This window comes from Augochlora pura, chromosome 7, assembly GCF_028453695.1.
Source record: "Augochlora pura isolate Apur16 chromosome 7, APUR_v2.2.1, whole genome shotgun sequence".
NCBI lineage: Eukaryota > Metazoa > Arthropoda > Insecta > Hymenoptera > Halictidae > Augochlora > Augochlora pura.
In genome coordinates this window covers 7,949,074-7,966,804 of record NC_135778.1, presented here as the reverse complement: position 1 = coordinate 7,966,804, position 17,731 = coordinate 7,949,074, and the positions used below count along the sequence as shown (strand labels likewise).

General features: G+C 38.3%; 1 protein-coding gene across 1 annotated transcript in view; it reads left to right on the top strand.

The window, feature by feature from the left end:
- Calpc (calpain C) overlaps positions 1 to 17,731 on the top strand; it is a 79,299-nt gene that overhangs the window by 18,739 nt on the left and 42,829 nt on the right. The window contains exons 2-3 of the mRNA XM_078184649.1: positions 9,188 to 9,331; positions 15,251 to 15,320. Of these exons, the coding sequence (XP_078040775.1) occupies positions 9,188 to 9,331; positions 15,251 to 15,320 (214 nt within the window). The remainder of the gene's footprint in view (positions 1 to 9,187; positions 9,332 to 15,250; positions 15,321 to 17,731) is intronic.

Here is a 17,731-nt window from a genome sequence, read left to right as displayed (position 1 = left end):
TTCGGCTGCAGCAGCGCCGCGCTCTACGGCCGAGCCGCGCTCTATGCAGCTCCCGCGTAGGAAAAAGAAAAGCGCGCGCAACCGGTGATTTTCTAAAAGTAAATAAAACACCGATGCGGTTTCCTATGAAATGAAATCCGTACGGTCGTTTCTTGCCCGAACCCCCATCGGTTCGCAAATTGGCTAATTTTCATGGTAACCCGCGCGCGGGGGCCCCGATTTCCCCGGCTGCCGCGAACGGAGAACCGCCGCGGTTATGTTGGACCGTGAATCGAACGGGGATCGACGATAAAACGACCACCACCGGCTCTCTGGGTAGATAAAGGTGGATGTACCGGTTGTGGCCGGTACACCATTTCTGGCCGACTGTATTATTATTAGACCGCGGATCTTTGGGCTGAAGAAAAATCGTCTTAGTCGATTGGGAAAGGTAGGAATCTAAGTGTTTTTTCTTCTTTTATGGTTTTAATGAATTGTGCGGGATACGTAGATAGTCTGAAATTGTTCTTTTGTGTATACATAATTTTGTTATTGATCTAGGTATTCTATTGCGTAATGTATGAAATTTGTGGTATGATTATTGGTATTATTTAATGGAGAAATGTAAATTAGAAGAGATACGAAGGAAAATACGTAGAGTCAAAGAGAAGAAGGAATAATTTAATTGTTGAGAATATGAAAAATGGAATTACTTTTACGTTGAGATAATACATTATCATATCTTATATTGACTAGATTTTCAAATGCTACAAAGTATAATGTATAATATAACCTAATATAATGTAATATAGCATAGCATAGCGTAGCATACCATAACCTCTAGCATAGCATAGCATACCATAACCTCTAGCATAGCATAGCATAGCATAGCGTAACATACCATAACCTCTAGCATAGCATAGTATGGCATAGCATAACATTCCATGCCATACCACACCATAGAAATCATTACAAGAATTTTGCGATATCATTACATTAGTTCCCACTAATAACAATTATTAAAAGTGCAAAAATGTTTTCCACTGACTCACGTTCCTAGCGATTGATTTAAATAATCACCAACAGTTAACAGTATCAGCGAATCGAAACTGAAATACAAGAGGATTATAAAGCATGTTTAACGAAGTTTAACGAAGTGAAATAGCCAGGAGTAGAGGGCAGGTATTTATGCAAACTCATGTGTTGGAAATTCATGTGTTCCTCTCTAGCATGACTCTCCGTTCAAGCCACGTGGGTCGCTGATAGCCCACACTGCCTTGCACACGCTGCTTGACATTTATAAAAATGCGGATACAATGCGCCTGGTGCATTTTATGACACGCTGGATATTCTGATTTAACAATCGATAGTTTAATATTGAGTTTAGTGTTAACGATCCTGAAACAAAGATCTTGTTTCGTTTCATAAGGAGAAAGAGAACCGACAATCATGGTGAGGTTCTCGACAAAATATTTTTTAGATATTTATTAAATAAACATATACCATTGTATATACATATATTATTGAACATAATACTTTATTAAATATTTCTTTTATAAAATTGGAACATTATCCACGTTATCATAAATATTAATTTCCCCACTAAATCAACTTCAATTATTAATTCCCCCTTATAAAACACAAGCATTGCAAAGCTCGAACAGAAATCATAACAATGAATGATTTCGGTCGATTGGCTAAACGAATATTTTTCGAGTCGTTAGAGCGTAGCGAACGGTAGCTCGCTAGAATCATTATAATTACCAGATCTCTTTATGAGTAGTTTTTATCAAATTGCCCGGGTGAAGAACCTTCCTCGAACAACAGGTTGGAATTTCATGCAATTAACAGCGTCGTATAATCGTCCGATTATTTTCGAATAATGAAATATTCAATTGATATTATCACACACAATTAATCGCTACAGTTTCTCCGGCCGATCATTTCACTGGTTTACTAATTACCGGTTGCGATTACAATTCGAAATATATATATACTCGTACATATATATCGCGTTTATCTCTCGCTAGGATCAATTCGGTGCAGAAACATTCCTTTGTTTCGTTTTTTTCTTTTTTAATCCTACTTTATGCTTTAGAAAGTGCATTGCGTATGTATAGTTGGTGTTAGCCGAGGCTTTGCTTCTGAATATATTTTCGATCAGGCCACGCGTTAACAAACGCGGAAACTCATCGTAATTAATCATAACATTTCGACGAGCTCTTGCGAAAGGAACAGTGGAGAATTGCGTTCGATGATTTCGTTGATATATTATCGATATATTACGGTCGCCGCTTTTTGAATTTATAAAATTTTTAATATTTAAAATGGAAGAATTTAAAATTAAATTTAAATTGAAAATAGAAGAGTTAAAATAGAGTCTTGAAATTAAGAACAGAATATATATTTACAGAAGATTTTTAACTATATATAACCTTAATAAAATTATAAATTTTATATAATATGATAGAAATAAAAATGTAAAAGTCGATACCAATTTTTATTAATATGTATCAAATATTATTCAATTTTCTTGAAGTCGAAATACAATTCTGTTCTCTCGACGTGAATATTTAAATATTCATGCGACATATTCGCATAATAAATATATACATTCCTTTTTCGTCTAACAAATTATAAATTGCAAATATAAATTGTATGATCAAATTAATTTCCCTATTTCTAATTTAGATTCAAAGACGTGCATTTTAGTCATCTGCTAAATTAATCGAAAACGGCAACTTAATTGGAAAAGGAAAGGAAATTATTTCTTAAATTAAATTAAAAAGTTTATTCGCATCCTGGCAACGATTTTGCGATTTTCTCCTTCATTTATTGTTACAGAGATTTCGACCAACGATCTTCCATTCCCAAGCATTTTATAGCCGCCGAACGAAAACACGAGCAGCTTCGAGAAGCGGGACAAGAGCCGGCGCAGTCGTTTCTTTCCGAGAAACGGTAGAAACGAGGGGGATCGCCTAGATATCTCGGGCGCGGAAACCGCTCGCGAATCTAAACGTTTCGCCCCGGCGTCGTCGTCGTCCCCCTCCTCCCTCTCGTTACCGGTTCACCGAAACGGCCGCCTCTAAAACCGGTTCGCGGAATTAAAATTGAACAACGACAGTCTGAATCATTCGGCGGACGGCGAGTACATTGAACGCGTTCGCCTTACCGTCTACGATATGGTTCGACGAAGGTTTCCGCTAGTTATCATTGCACGCTTCATAAGGAAACATTTTTGAATGCGTACGGGCGGCGGCAGCCGACTGCATGGACAGGAGACGCAGTCTGTTGGGTACGAGCGCGACCGGCGCCATTTCTAAACTAATCACTATGATCGCCAATTATTTCTGCGCGTTACATTCGTCTGTATTAATTACAATTTATTGGAGCTGCGTGGGTATTTTATTGTTCTAATTCGGTGCTGAGATATTTGAAAAAGAGTAATGAAATATAGTTTTATTATTTTTATTTATGTTCGATTGTATTTAGATTTTTTTTTATTTTTTTTCCAGGTAGATTAGTGCGAGATTTAAAATGAAAATAGTATCGCGTTATTTTCGAGAATCTAGTTATTGTATTTAAATATAGAAAATTGTATTATTGTATTAATATAATATTATTATTATAGTAGAATATGTTATGTTATTATTATATATTATAATATATCGTATATGAAGTTGTTAATGTTAATACTTTAAAATGACTTGTTCTTTAAACTTCATTAGTTAGACATATCTCAGTGTCGAATTTAATATAATAGAATAGAATAGTATAATATAATAGAGTAGAGTATAATATTGTATACTGTAATATAACACAATAGAATATAGTACAATATAATGCAGTATAACACAATAAACTGTAACATAACACAGCAGAGTACAGTATCACATAATACAGCTCTATACACTATACCACAATATAACATATCAAACTACACTATAACACAATGCAATATACTACATTACGCTATAATTAACTATAATAAATAATAAAAAGAAACAAAGCATGCATAAAGATCGTCCGAAATGACTTGCACGATTGCGACAGTGTTAAATCGAGTTTAGCGCGACACTAGCGTAGATACGACCCTTTGTCGAGCGACAACAATAGAAAAAGACACGCCTCGGACCGGTATGCCAAGGTAACCACCGCGAAATGGAGAAAGGTTCGACCGCCTAAACGTCGAATAGGTACGCTAATTAGCCGCAAGATTGGAGAACGACTGTTCGCGATCTTAATTGGTGCACACCGTATCGTTTCTTAGGCGCGTCTCGAGCACCTCCTTCAAACAATACCAGCCGGTCCACAACCAATCGTAATTACGTGTTTCGCAATCGCGACGCTTTCACGAGCGCGCGCATCAACAGGTACTCCCATTGGTAATTGAAGGAATATGTACAAGTATATACAAGTACAAGTATATACTTTCATAGATACTTATAGGAGTTTCTTTACTGGTACCAATGATTGCATGTACATATTATATACATATATATGTATACAGGGTGTCTCAAAATTGTGTGCACTCCGGGGAATGGGGGGTAGCTGAGACCATTTCAAGTAGCTTTTTCCTTTCCCGAAATGCAATCCGCGGCTTTGTTAACGAGTTATTAACAATTAAAGTTGACAGCGCACCGACGAGTTTTCGTGCTGCTGCACACGCGAGCACGGACGACTTAGGGTCGACTCAAGCCCATCTCGGTGATAGGAGCCACGGAACGTATCACCTCTGAGCCGTGTTCGATCATCAAATAAGAATTTCATGAATTTCACAAATATTATTAATGAAAAACTTACCAATTCAGATGTAAATGTTGTAATCCAGAAGATGTAATCCACTTATAAAGAACGGCACAGATTACACTAACTGCCACTTTCACTTTCGCTGCACTATTATTCAACACTGATCACGAATTATTCAACAATTAACACTTGTCCGAAGTTTCCTGCGATATTTTGTGTGGCCCTGAAAATGGCCGAATAAATTTAAATTCGGTGCTCGAAATGTCTACCGCCCATCTCGAAACACCATCTCGCCCGGAAGGATACTTGCCTTCTTGCAATTTCCTTGTTGTAGCACACGCGTCTCCATTGGGCTGTGCATACACCCAAATTATTTTGACCTGTTCTTGCGGCGTGTACATTTTAAAGAACCAAGATGTTGTATCAACGAAATCTCAAACGAAAATGACCTTGACTAACCTGAAACTGACTACGAAGATGTTCACACAGCTTCGACGCTCTCCGCTTCAATTGTTTCGAAATTTATATCGGTGCTGCCACGTGGTCGTCGTGCGGAAATATTTCGAAACAAATGAAACGGAAAGCGTCGCGCGTCGACTGTCCAGAAACAATTGGCGGCGACCTGAAGACGTTCACGTGCAAGGGTCGCTACATATGTGTAAACATCTTCGTAGTCAGTTCAGGTGAGTCAAGGTCAGTTTCGTTCGAGATTTCGTTGAAACAACATCTCGGTTCTTTAAAATGTACACGCCGCAAGAACAGGTCAAAATAATTTTGGTGTACGCACAGCTCGATGGAGACACGTGTGCTACAACAAGGAAATTGCAAGAAGGCAAGTTTCCTTCCGGGCGAGATGGTGTCTCAACATGGACGATAGACATTTCGAGCACCGAATTTAAATTTATTCGGCCATTTTCAGGGAAGTGTCGCAGGAAACTTCGGACAAGTATTATTTGTCTATTTGGAAAAAGTTACTTGAAATGGCCTCAGTTACCCCCCATTTCCCGGAGTTACAATAATTTAGAAACACCCTGTATAATATGCATATATCGTATATAATATATACGTATATAATGTATAATTTGTATTGTATTGTATATAATATATATAATAATTATGATATTCGGACACCTTTGGAGACGCGGTAATATTTATGGACCAAACGAATACTTTTAAATGGCGCAGGAAATAGTTTATTAGAAAATGGATGCTTTCTTTATTATTTAAAATTATTTGAAATCGATTATTAAAGAAGGCATGTTTTAGATATCCTTTTGAAAGATGGCTATTACTTACAGAGAGAAGGTAAAAGGCTCTGGTTTCTAACCTTTTCGTCCGGGTCCATGACAAAAATTTATAAAAATGCATTTCCCAGATCTTAATAATTTATATAATAATTTCCACTTTCACCTGTAACTCCAATAGCAAAATTAACCACCCTAATCACTGTCTACTAAACTAGTCTTTCCGCCGAAAAAATTCGATGCACCTAGCTCAGTCTAAAAAAGAGTTGCACCGTTGCAAAAGGTATCCGAATATTAACTGCAATCACTGTATACGATATACACAGGTATAGACAGTGATCGAAGTTATCGCCTACGCGGTGAAAATGTATTATCAAGCGCCGTTGCGAAATAATAACCGGCGTTGTCCGACGGGGCCCGTTCGACCGTGTCGAACATCATCTCGTTCGCCGTGCAAATGGCGAAGTATCGATTCTCGGCCGGGGCCTCTCTTCCGCGATGATGATTTTTAGTAATAACAACCGTGGTCCCGATAACGACGTCTCGCCTCCTCCGCTGGAACGCGCGGTGGTTCGGTTAGAATTCGAAAGCGCCTTAACGCTCGAGCGTGCCGTTTCAACAGATCGTTCCTGGTTTCTGTCCAGATATGGGCGTCCGCGCGAGGTGTAGGCGAAACGAAACTGCGCCGTTCGGAACAGCGAGAAACGATACGCCGCGAGAGAAGTGTCGATCGGTGACCCGGTGATTTTACGTTCGATTTGGTAGACGCGGAAAAATTGACAGAGATTTTACTGCAATACTCTGGTGATGAATTATAGATTTTATGGTTTAGGTTGTGGATGGACGTGGAACTGTGGTGGGTATTTGGTATTGGCAATTATAGGGTTGATAGTTATAGTATGATAATGATAATATTTTTATTGGAACTTTTAGCGATTTATTGGAAGTGTACTTGTTCGATTTTTTAACGATTTATTGTAAATGAGTTTATTCGAATTTTAAGCCGTTTATTACAAACAACTTATCGAAATTTTTAGCAATTTTGATCACATCATTAACATTCAAGTAAATTTTAATATCGAAGCAAACATACGTCCAGCGTTATTAACCCTTTGCGGTCAAATGGCGACTCTAAAGCGCCGCTAAAAATCATCACCTCGACGTTTCAATAACATTGATATATCCATAGTAATAAATACATCCATAATGTATAAAATACCCCAGGTTATATAGAATAAAAACGCTATAAGTCCGAACAAATATTTTAGATTTCCAGTTAAAATAACTCCGACTGTGAAATGCTTAAAACTAAATTGCTTAACTTATTGTCTAACTTATAAATTACCAGACAATTAAAAAGATCGTCCTAGGTAGTTACCAACCAAATCTCTTCTCAATATTGTAAATCACTGTAAAGCGCCAAATGCTTAACAATTTTCCTAATTTTCCGTAGAGAAACATTTTCACACGTTTCTACCATAAACACCGTAAATCAATTTCTCAAACGACCACGCTGAACATAGAACCATGCTCGAACAGATCTGCTCGTAGAAATTGCTTGATCGCAGAAGTGCTTAATCGCAGAACTCGCCTAATCGTAGAACTCGCTTAATAGCAGAACTCTTTTAATCACAAAACTCTCTTATTTTCCTCCTACCTAAGACACGGCAATCCTCGTCCTTAATTTTTCCCGAATTAGTTAGGTTACGCGACGTCCCGACACGCGGCCGGTGTTAATGAAGAACGACGGGACAAGCGAGCGTCGCGCGCGGGAGGGAGGTCTCGTGGTTTCAACCACGCCGGGCTCACCGTGCTGCGTTGTGTCATTAAAGAGAAATGCAAGAACTCGTTCACAAGCTATTAGATTTGCTGACCAGTGCGGAATCGTGTTTCACGACAGGAAAGTCGCTCGCACGCCGCCGTTACACACAAGGGGCGGTGCCCGGGCCGATAATTGCGCGTTATAGCGCATCTCCGCCGCGTTCCTTTTCTTCTCGGTTACTTCGAAAAAGGCTTTCTTTCCGCCTGGCCGGTTAAGTTTCGTCGCGAGACCGAAGCGGGAAGAGGAGCGGACAACACAAAGACTTCTCTCTTCGCCAGAAGAGAAAGTGTTGGCCTCGATAGAACGAGACTTCGATGAGCTCTCGGTGCGCGTTATCACGCTTATCGAGGTCAGAATTAATTCTTCGAGGCGCGTACGATGATCGCGCGGCGGTGTGCGAATTGCGCTAATCGATCGGCGATCATTGTTGTGTCAGCATAATGCGAAAGACTTAGGTCAAACGTGCCGCTCGGATTTTTAACTATAATTATAAAGAAATTGTTGCATTTGCTGATTTTTGTAGCAGAAATGCGTTAATATTTGTATTAGTAAAGTTAATTCTTTTAGCTTTATTATCAGGGTTGTTAAATTAAATTTTATTATAAAACTACAGTAAAATCATAATTATTATAGCGATCTTGAGTCAGCTGTTTCATTCTGTGTGCTTAAATAAAAATATTTATTAAAGAAAACTTTAGCGAGAGTTGGATATGGAGTCTTTAAAATATTAACTATTAATTATTCTGTAAACTATTATTAAAATCATAGAATATTATCTATTGTCCTTTAAACTATTATTTTTTGAAATATCATTCATTAGTTATTCTTTAAAATATTATTTACTTTTATTTATTCATTTATGGTAATCACACCCTATTGTTAGTAATAAAAGTCAAGATATTACTACGATTTTATTGCGAAATATCTTGACTTTCATTACTAACAATAAGTATAATTAAACAAAAATACAAATCGTATTCGACAAAGTCGAATTACAAAATTGAAAAGAAGCGAAAGAAACGTTTATCTCTCGATATCGAAACACCTGGAATAAAATCGATGCACGCATCGATTTCATCATCGGGGATCGTTTTATGATCGATTATGATCGATGACGAAAAATATCGAGTAGGCGAGGCACGTGGATGTTACAGTTCGCTTCTTATATATATCGTCCTCCATTCATAAACTTGTTGCGAATATGAATTGGGTCGATTAATATGTCGTTCCAGTTGTTGCTCCCATAATTTTCGTCCCGGGAATATTAATCGATGACCGATTACTTAATTGTTACGTATTCGCACGCGTAGGAGGCGTTTCTCTCTCTCTCTCTCTCTCTCTCTCTCTCTCTCTCTCTCTCCCTCTCTTAGATAATATGTGTTGATTGTTTCAGGACGTAATGAGCGAGTACGAACGTATCAAGCGTTCGTGCTTGAAACGAGGTGAACTGTGGGAGGACCCCGAATTCCCAGCCACCCAAACGTCGGTCTTCTACCATCAAACACCGCCCTTTCAGTTCCAATGGAAGCGACCAAAGGTGATTAGATATTTTTTATTTATGTATTTTATTAGATATTTTATTTATGCAGATTTGTCGCGGGTTTCTCGCATTTATTGCGTAGACAATGTGTTTTGGATGTTTCAAATAAGTGAATTGGAATTTTTTAAATTAGTAGACTGGAGTTTTTTAAGTAACTAAATTTTATTTGCTTTAAATAAGTAAATGAGAATTTTTTAAGTAAACAGTATTCTACAAACAAATAAATTGTAACTTTTCAAATAAGTAATCTAAATTTGATGGAACATTTTTGCCACGAAATATTAATATCTGCGAAACAGTCATAACATCGTGTCATAAAAATAACATAAATCAGAATAACTTCAATATTACCATGTTACAGAATTAATCAGATCAGATTTGTGTAATTAATTATGCCAACAATGGCAATCTGGCACTTGTAAACAGCGATAAGATGTACAATTAACAGATATGGTCCTAGATTCGTCGTATCGTGTTGATTTTATCAGATATTCGAGTCCCAATATTGACGCCATCAGATCTGAGAAAGTTGATAGGCGAGTGGGAACGTCGAAGGAGGTTGCAAGAAAGTTGGCGACCCTAGGGGTCACTAACGTGTGAACAGATTTGTTACTCTGATGATTCGAAACTCGGATGATTACTCATCTCACAGTAGAATTTACACAGCGTCGCAGCTGTAAACAAATTAAATATTTCAATCGACAATAAATCATTCATTAATGCATGGCATAAAATAGTTATTTTAGACGCCATTTTGATTCTAAAAAGCATTGCGTTCGAGATAAAGAAAAATCTTCTCTTTATTCTATTAATTATTATATATTTTTATTCTTTGCTTCCAATATTCTTTTTTTTTCATTTTTTTTGTTTTGCATAAGTTATATAAATTTTATAAATTTTGCTATAAGCTCAGCTCAAAAAAATGTAAGCAGTTAAAGTCTCTTATTTTCTTTTATCGTTCCAAGTTATATTAAATTGAATTAAACAACAAGCAAATCACATAAACAAATTATATGTGTCAAGAATCAAATTCTACGCTACGTTGAAGTCGCCATTTTCTATCTAAAAAGCATTGCGCCCAAGATAAAGAGAACTTACTACCAATAATTACATGTTTTTATTCTTTGCTCTCGCAGTATCAATTAACGCATGCTCGCCGTGTTTTCGTAGACAGGTTTCTCGCATTCTACGCGCGACTGTCTCCCGTCTTTCTGCATTTTTCCTCCGGTTGCTCTGCGGCACGAGTGACAAGAATTAAACATAGTTTTTCAGCGCGCGTGATCGCGTCTCGATAGAGACGCAGAAACAGTTTCAAAAGTGCGTACTAAATAAATAATCAACTGCTGATAAATATTCTTGACTTATATCTGTTTCGCGACGTATCTCGATCTCTTGCCAAAAAGTATCGATTGCTGCTAATTGCCGATCTTTAACAATTTATCGACCGATAACCTATAAATCGAATATTTTTTTTCTCGAGCTGTAGCCTGTAAATTGGTTATCACGGTAACCAATAATTTAAGCTTCAATAAGTAAGCTTCAATATTATTATATATATTTTTAAATATTAGATACTTTTTGCGATTAATAAAATGATAATATAAAATAAATAAAATAGAATTAAAATAGAAATAAAACAAATGAAATAGTTAAAGTGAAAATATAATAAATAAAATGGTTAAAGTAGAAATGAAATAAATAAGATAGGTAAAATAGAAATAGAATAAATAAAATGGACATAAAATAGATGAAATAGATAAAATGAATATCGTTCAATGCAAAACTGTAAAAGTGTTAGCAGATTTAATTACCCTATAATATTTACGGCCAAATGACAGATGGGTAAAGTGTGAAGCCTATTTCTTCCTTTTATTCATAACTTCGAGTAATTTAATGAACGTCAGGCCGGAAATGAATAAAGCTGTTGCGGAGATTATGTGCCGGCGCTTCTTCTTCATCATCATCGCAGAACTCGGACGTAATTCCAAACTCCTAATTACAAATCCTCGGCACTGTGAACATCGCAAACAAGGCCGACAATTCAACGACGATTGAACCAACACCGCAATGCTATTTTAATCATTATTATTTTAACATTAGCAATACTATTTTAGTCGCGATACCATTATTCCTAAATACTATTCCGTGTAATTTTACATTATTATATTATTACTATATTTTATATTATAATATTGTATTATTGCTATATTTTATATTAGTATATTATTATTATGTTTTATATTATTATTGTATTAGTCGTTCTAGAATTATTCTAAAACGCGCGAAATTTCAGAATATATTTCGCAAGCATTCTAACCTAAATCGTAGTATCCTAAGATGCAAAATTGCCATTTACTTACGACGTCTATACACGTCATCCGCAGATAAGAGGTAAAATACTGTCCAAAAGATGGCACAGGAAATGTATAGGATCAATTTCAACCAACCCAATCATGTCAACGCCTTCTCAAAAGCATAGTAAAGCGTTTCCCTTATTGGCATAAACGATGCCCCCTATCAGTCCCCAGTTTCCATGAAACAGGGGACTCGAGGCTGGCCGATTGCAAACAGACCACACCTTCCATCTCCTCAATAGCTATAGTCTCGCTCGTAGACTCGTTTCACCTCGACAGAAACTATTACATATTTTCGCAACGAACAATATATTCATCGATTATTTGTTAAGAACTATCCAATGCCAGCGTCAACGTTTACGCGATTTATTCGCAGAGCGGCTTGCTCTACTTCCTACGGAAAGGAAGGGCGGAGGAATCCGAAGCCTAGGAACCGTAACGGGGAAACAGTATGCGCAACCTTGACACGCAGAGACTGTGTCTTTGTCGCGCCCGCGCTTATGATCGCGTAACCGGCCGCTTTGTTCAACAAGCTTCCGCTAATGAAGCTAACGGATACCGTTACTTTTTTTTTTTATGGAAATCATGTCGCGTGGACGAATTTTATTCTAATACGATGCCGGAACAATGGATTGCCGCGCGAGACGGTTACGTTCCCGCGTCGATCATCAATTTCGATGATGAGATGCTTAAATCTTATTGTTCTGAGTGTGGAATGTTTAACACGGTCGCTGACAAGTCGCGTTTTAGTGTTGTTAGATATGAAATATGAAAGCCAGACAAGATAATTGAAGAATATGTAAATGTATTAGTGTCAGTTATTAATGAATAATAAGAAGTGAGAAATGATAAGTAAATCTTTATAAATAAGAATTCCTAAATAATGTAAAACAATTCTAGGTAATTCTAAACAGTTTTAAATAATTGGAAATAGTTTTACACAACCCTGAATAATTCTAAATAATCTTAAACAGTTTTAATATAATTCCAAATAGTTCTAAATAAGCCTAAATAGTTTTAAATGATCCTAAATAATTTTAAATACTCCAAAATAGTTCTAAATAATGCTAAATTGCTTTGAATAATACCAAACAGTTCTAAATAATCCTAAACAGTTCCAAAATAATCTTAAATAGTTCTAAATGATCTTAAGTAATTTGAAATACTCCAAAATAGTTCTAAATAATGCTAAACAGTTCTAAACGATCCTAAACAATTCTAAATAATCCCAAACAGCTCTAAATAATCCTAAACAATTCCAAACGATCCCAAACAGTCCTAAATAATCCTAAACAAATAATTCCAAGTAAAAAAGTCCCAGCCCAAAGATTTCTCCTTCAAACGCGGTCTAAATATCGCAAAAATTCCGCTCTCTCTCCGTTCCAATTACGTTACCCACCGTTTACAATTTAATCCTTTCAAATTCCTTGTACATTTTTTTCACCGGAAACGGTACCAGCGTTCCGTAAACTCTCCATTCTAACCTCGAACCCTCTCCTAATCCGCCATATTTAAACGACACGAGTCTCGCGCGAGATTTCGCATGACAAACGCAACAAAAAAAAAAACAAAGCAAAAACGAAAACGAGTTTGTCGAACTCGAAGGATCGAACGACTCGAAAGATCAACGATCCCCTCGGTTCATTTGCGTAATCGACGCCACTGTTCGGGCCGGTTCAGAGAGCCCGTCGAAAAACCGAACCCGAGGCTAATGTTCACAGCCGTTCAACCGACGTCTCTTTCGACTATGCGAACGAGACAACGGTAGTTAGAATTTCTACACATCGCCGGTAATTATTATAATAAATGCCGATGACGGCGCCGAGCGTTTCTGCAACAAGGTCGACGACGATTGCGTTAACGCGTCGTCGTTCCCCCTATTACGCTATATAGACGCGCGCGGGCGCGCGCGTTCGTCGTGTGTCACGGTTTCGAACGCGACCGGAAAAGGATCGGTGGAGAGCGTGACACGAGTTGGTGAACAGGAACGATGAACCAGGTATCCTGTGTTGAACACGAGGATCGTCGCCTGGCCGACGCATGAGTCAGAAGGATACTATTTCATCGCTGTTAACCACGTAATATCGCGAACCGACGCGTCCCTCGTTTCACCGAGCACCGCTCGCGCGACATTAGCATGTTCATCGGCGCGAGTAACGCTGTTCGAGAATGCTGCGAGTTTCCATTTTCCGTAAGGATATTCAAACAAGTGTCACGTGGGCAGGAAAAATTCCAGGAGACGATGAGATGTCAGCTATTACGTTATTTTAGTTCTTGTTCGATCTTGATTTATTTCTTCGCGGTTTTGGCTATTTTATTTTGGTCTAGGTGTTCTACTTTATTTTATTTTTTTTTATTTTCGTTTTATTTTATTTTATTATGTTCCATTTTACTTTATTTTATTCTACTTTATGGTACGTGTTATCTAACTAAAATGTCCGAAAATATTATAAAATATCTCGTACACCATACTTAAAAAATTTAGCTCAAATTTTCAGTCCAAAATCAAGATGACAAATCACTCGGTCGCGGTTTTTTATTTATTTTATTAATCGCGAAAGAAATCTAACATCTAAAATAATTGTATAATAATATTGAAACTTACGGTAGTGCAGCCTAACACATTTATGCCAATAATAGATGTCAAATTATTGAATACCGTGGCAAACGAATCACAGGCTACCAATCGGGGGTAAAAGTCGATTTATAGGCTATCGGTCGGTAAAGTCTTAATATCGTTTGCATTGGAAGCCGCGCGGCAGCCTTCAGGCGTGAGAAGATTTCGTGGTTAATTGAAATAGCCGGCTGGCAACGCGGTATTAATTTGTCAGAGCGTATTCGCTGGAACTCTCCAGCCTTGGGACAAAAGGATGATTATATAACACTTCGCCGGTCGTTCTACAACGCGCAATTATTCCGGGAGAGACAGGCGAGGAATGCGAGTTGCCGCCGCGTTGCATTCGCGGGTCATCCTGGCGAATAGGTTTTTCCGTCGCGAGACTTTTTCTCGGTTCCGCGAGCCCCGGGGGAACGGTTTTATCAGCCGCGTGTTTCCGGCTTACGAGGAGGAGGAGGGGGGGGGGGGGGGGCATTTTCGCGGAACGCCGCCGCGGCCTCGGAGACTACGGACGCCGCGGCGGGAAACATTAATTACAGGTAATTAGAGACCTCGGGCCACGAACGCGCGCCACCCGTCAATTACGTTCTCATGGTCAAGATCGTTCGTATTTCGGCCGCCTCCGGACACTTTTGTCGACGTTCGTCGCACGATCGACTTTTAACACCTCGGCTGCTTCGACGGTCCGAGATAAATTCAAAATGGCTGCGGAGCCCTCGAATATAAAAGGTGTTATGTCAGGGCTATGTCAATATAAAAGGTTATGTCAACGTTTTGTCAATATAAAAGATTAATCTGTTACATGGATTCATTCTTTGTGAATGAAAATTTTTATTTTGCACTATGCATTTTGCATAATATTTTTGATTATGCAAGGTGAGTATAAATATGGAAAGGTGCAAGAAAAATGCGAAATGTAATTTGTTATCTTCGATTTTGTTACAGGAATTATGCAACCGGCCAATATTTGTCAGCGACACGCCGGCACAGTTCGACGTGATACCGGGCAAAATGGGTAAGATGATTGTTAATTTAGAATACTTAAATGGATATTTCAAATTTCACCTTGTTTATAGATATTTAGGGATTTTATTTGTGATAATATATTAGGTGTGCTTAAAGTCACTCGCAATAGGGAAACTTGAGATTCTTGAGGTAATTTGAAGTAACTTTTTTCTTTACAAAAATGTTCTCCGAGATGTCGTTAATGAGTTGTTGACGAAAAACAGTGACCAATAAGAGGCGAGCTCAGCTAGCGCGAGAGGTAGTGATTCGTTCTGGCTTCGTTCGCTGGTTGGTTCGACCGCGCCACGCCAGCCGTGTTCGTTGTTCATTGGCCAGCGTTTTTCGTTAATACCTCATGAACGACGCTTCGCAGAATATTTTTGTAAAGGAAAAAGTTACTACAAATAACCTCAAGAATCCTTCATTTCTCTATTGTTAATAACATTTGCGACACTCTGCATAATCCTTTACTATGAAATGCTAATCATTTGTTCTACAATTTAGCTAATAATTTACTTAGTATAATTTAATAATTTACTTGCTATAATTTAATAATTTACTCACTACAATTAAATAATTTACTCACTACAATTTAATAATTTACTTACTATAATTCAATAATCCACTTACTACAATTTAATAATTCACTTACTATAATTTAATAATTTACTAAATCAATTACTATAGTATCAAGCAACCTTCACTGCCTCTCTTGACCATATCCGCTCAATTAACCCTTTACATTTCGACATGCCTAACATCCTACAGTGCAATTAAAACTCGCGCCATTTCGAACGGGACGAACTGTCTCATGAAACAATGTGTGGGCTGGTGGAATAGTTAATAACACATTAGCGGGGTGTAATTGGGATAGCAATGCCGCTTATTGTTCAAATGAATAAAGCCAGTGTCGCGTGCGGATAATATAAACGGTGTAGTTGAACAGTACCAGTTTCAACGAGCCAGTGGCACACTTGAAAGCCTTTCACGTCACCGTCGAGGCTGGCGAACCGACAGGCGTAATAATATTATTAGCGGAAACGTGAATCGGGACTCGCGTCGACTTTTGTCTGACGAGACGCGTTCGCGGGAAACCGAGATATCCATTGTTAATTATCTAAAACCACGATTCTCCTCGGCCCATTGAACGTCAACGTTCAAATAAAACACAAGCAACAATTTTGACGAACAACGGTTTCTTTATGTATACGAAATTAGTGTAGTAAGAACGCCTCGTTCTTATTAATTATAATTATTTTTGTCAATTATATAATAATTATTCAAATTTTAATTTCCAGCCATTTTCGATGCTTTGGCAAAAAAATGTTTAGAACGAAAATTACTTAGTACTCGACCTTCCATAAAGATAAAAATAAAAAATTGAAAAGAACTCTTGTTTCAAATAAATAATTAAAGTCACTTAGATTTTATGATCGTTAATATATATTTTTGACTTGGTAATATTATAGCTCGCGTCAAGACGAGTTCGACGATATGTATAAAAGAATATTTACATCTTGAAACATTGCGAAAATCGTCGTGAAATATTAATTCATTTGAGATCACTGTGCGCCACCGCGCGGACTCCGCCGCAAGCGTCAACTACCCCCACTCCCCGCGTGACTTAGTTCCCTGCGAACGGTGTTCGCGGGCGACCTCGAAACGAGCGGGAGCCCTGAATCCGACTCGGTAACCTTTGACGAACGTGGGAGATAAAGCGGGGTCCGTTACCACGCGGCGCAGTTGCGGCCGCGAACTTTCTTCGCTCGGGTTCGATTCTGTGAGAAATACAGACCCTCGCGAATCGTCTCGATCGACTCGCTATCCCGGCGGTTTAATTAACGAGTCGGCTTGTATTACGCGATGATCTTGCCCTCGGTGCTCTCGCATCTTCTGCGTCATCGCGGAAGAATCCGGCCGGAGAACGCAGAGACTCCGCGGAAATTCCGCGGGCAACGATCACTTTCGATTTTACGCCACGCAACTATTTCATCCTCCTTCGCGGCGTTCCGAAGAGTTTTCGTATAGTGGAACTCTCAGGATCCAGTTTTAGAAGCTTGTTCAGCCGAGGAATGCGACGGCGGCTCGCTGTTTGCCGCGGAGTTTGCTAATTCCACGTTGAATCAACGTGGAATCATTTTCCGAAGCCGACGCCCATGGAATTATAGCGAGGAGTTATGAACTCGCGGTCTCTCGGGAACGTTTGAAGAGTACTTTTTCGATACGAACTACTTTCTCGCGTACGGGCAAAGGTTCCAGCGTGCCGTCGTAAATGTTTGCGGGATCGTAAAAGTTTATGCGCGGCTTGCACACGCGGGTTTCTCTTAGGAAAATGATCGCGGGGCTTCCTTCGTGCGATTAAATGCAATTCTTAATTCGACGGTTTGGTGTGGAATTGTGTATAATATATGTTTGAGGTGT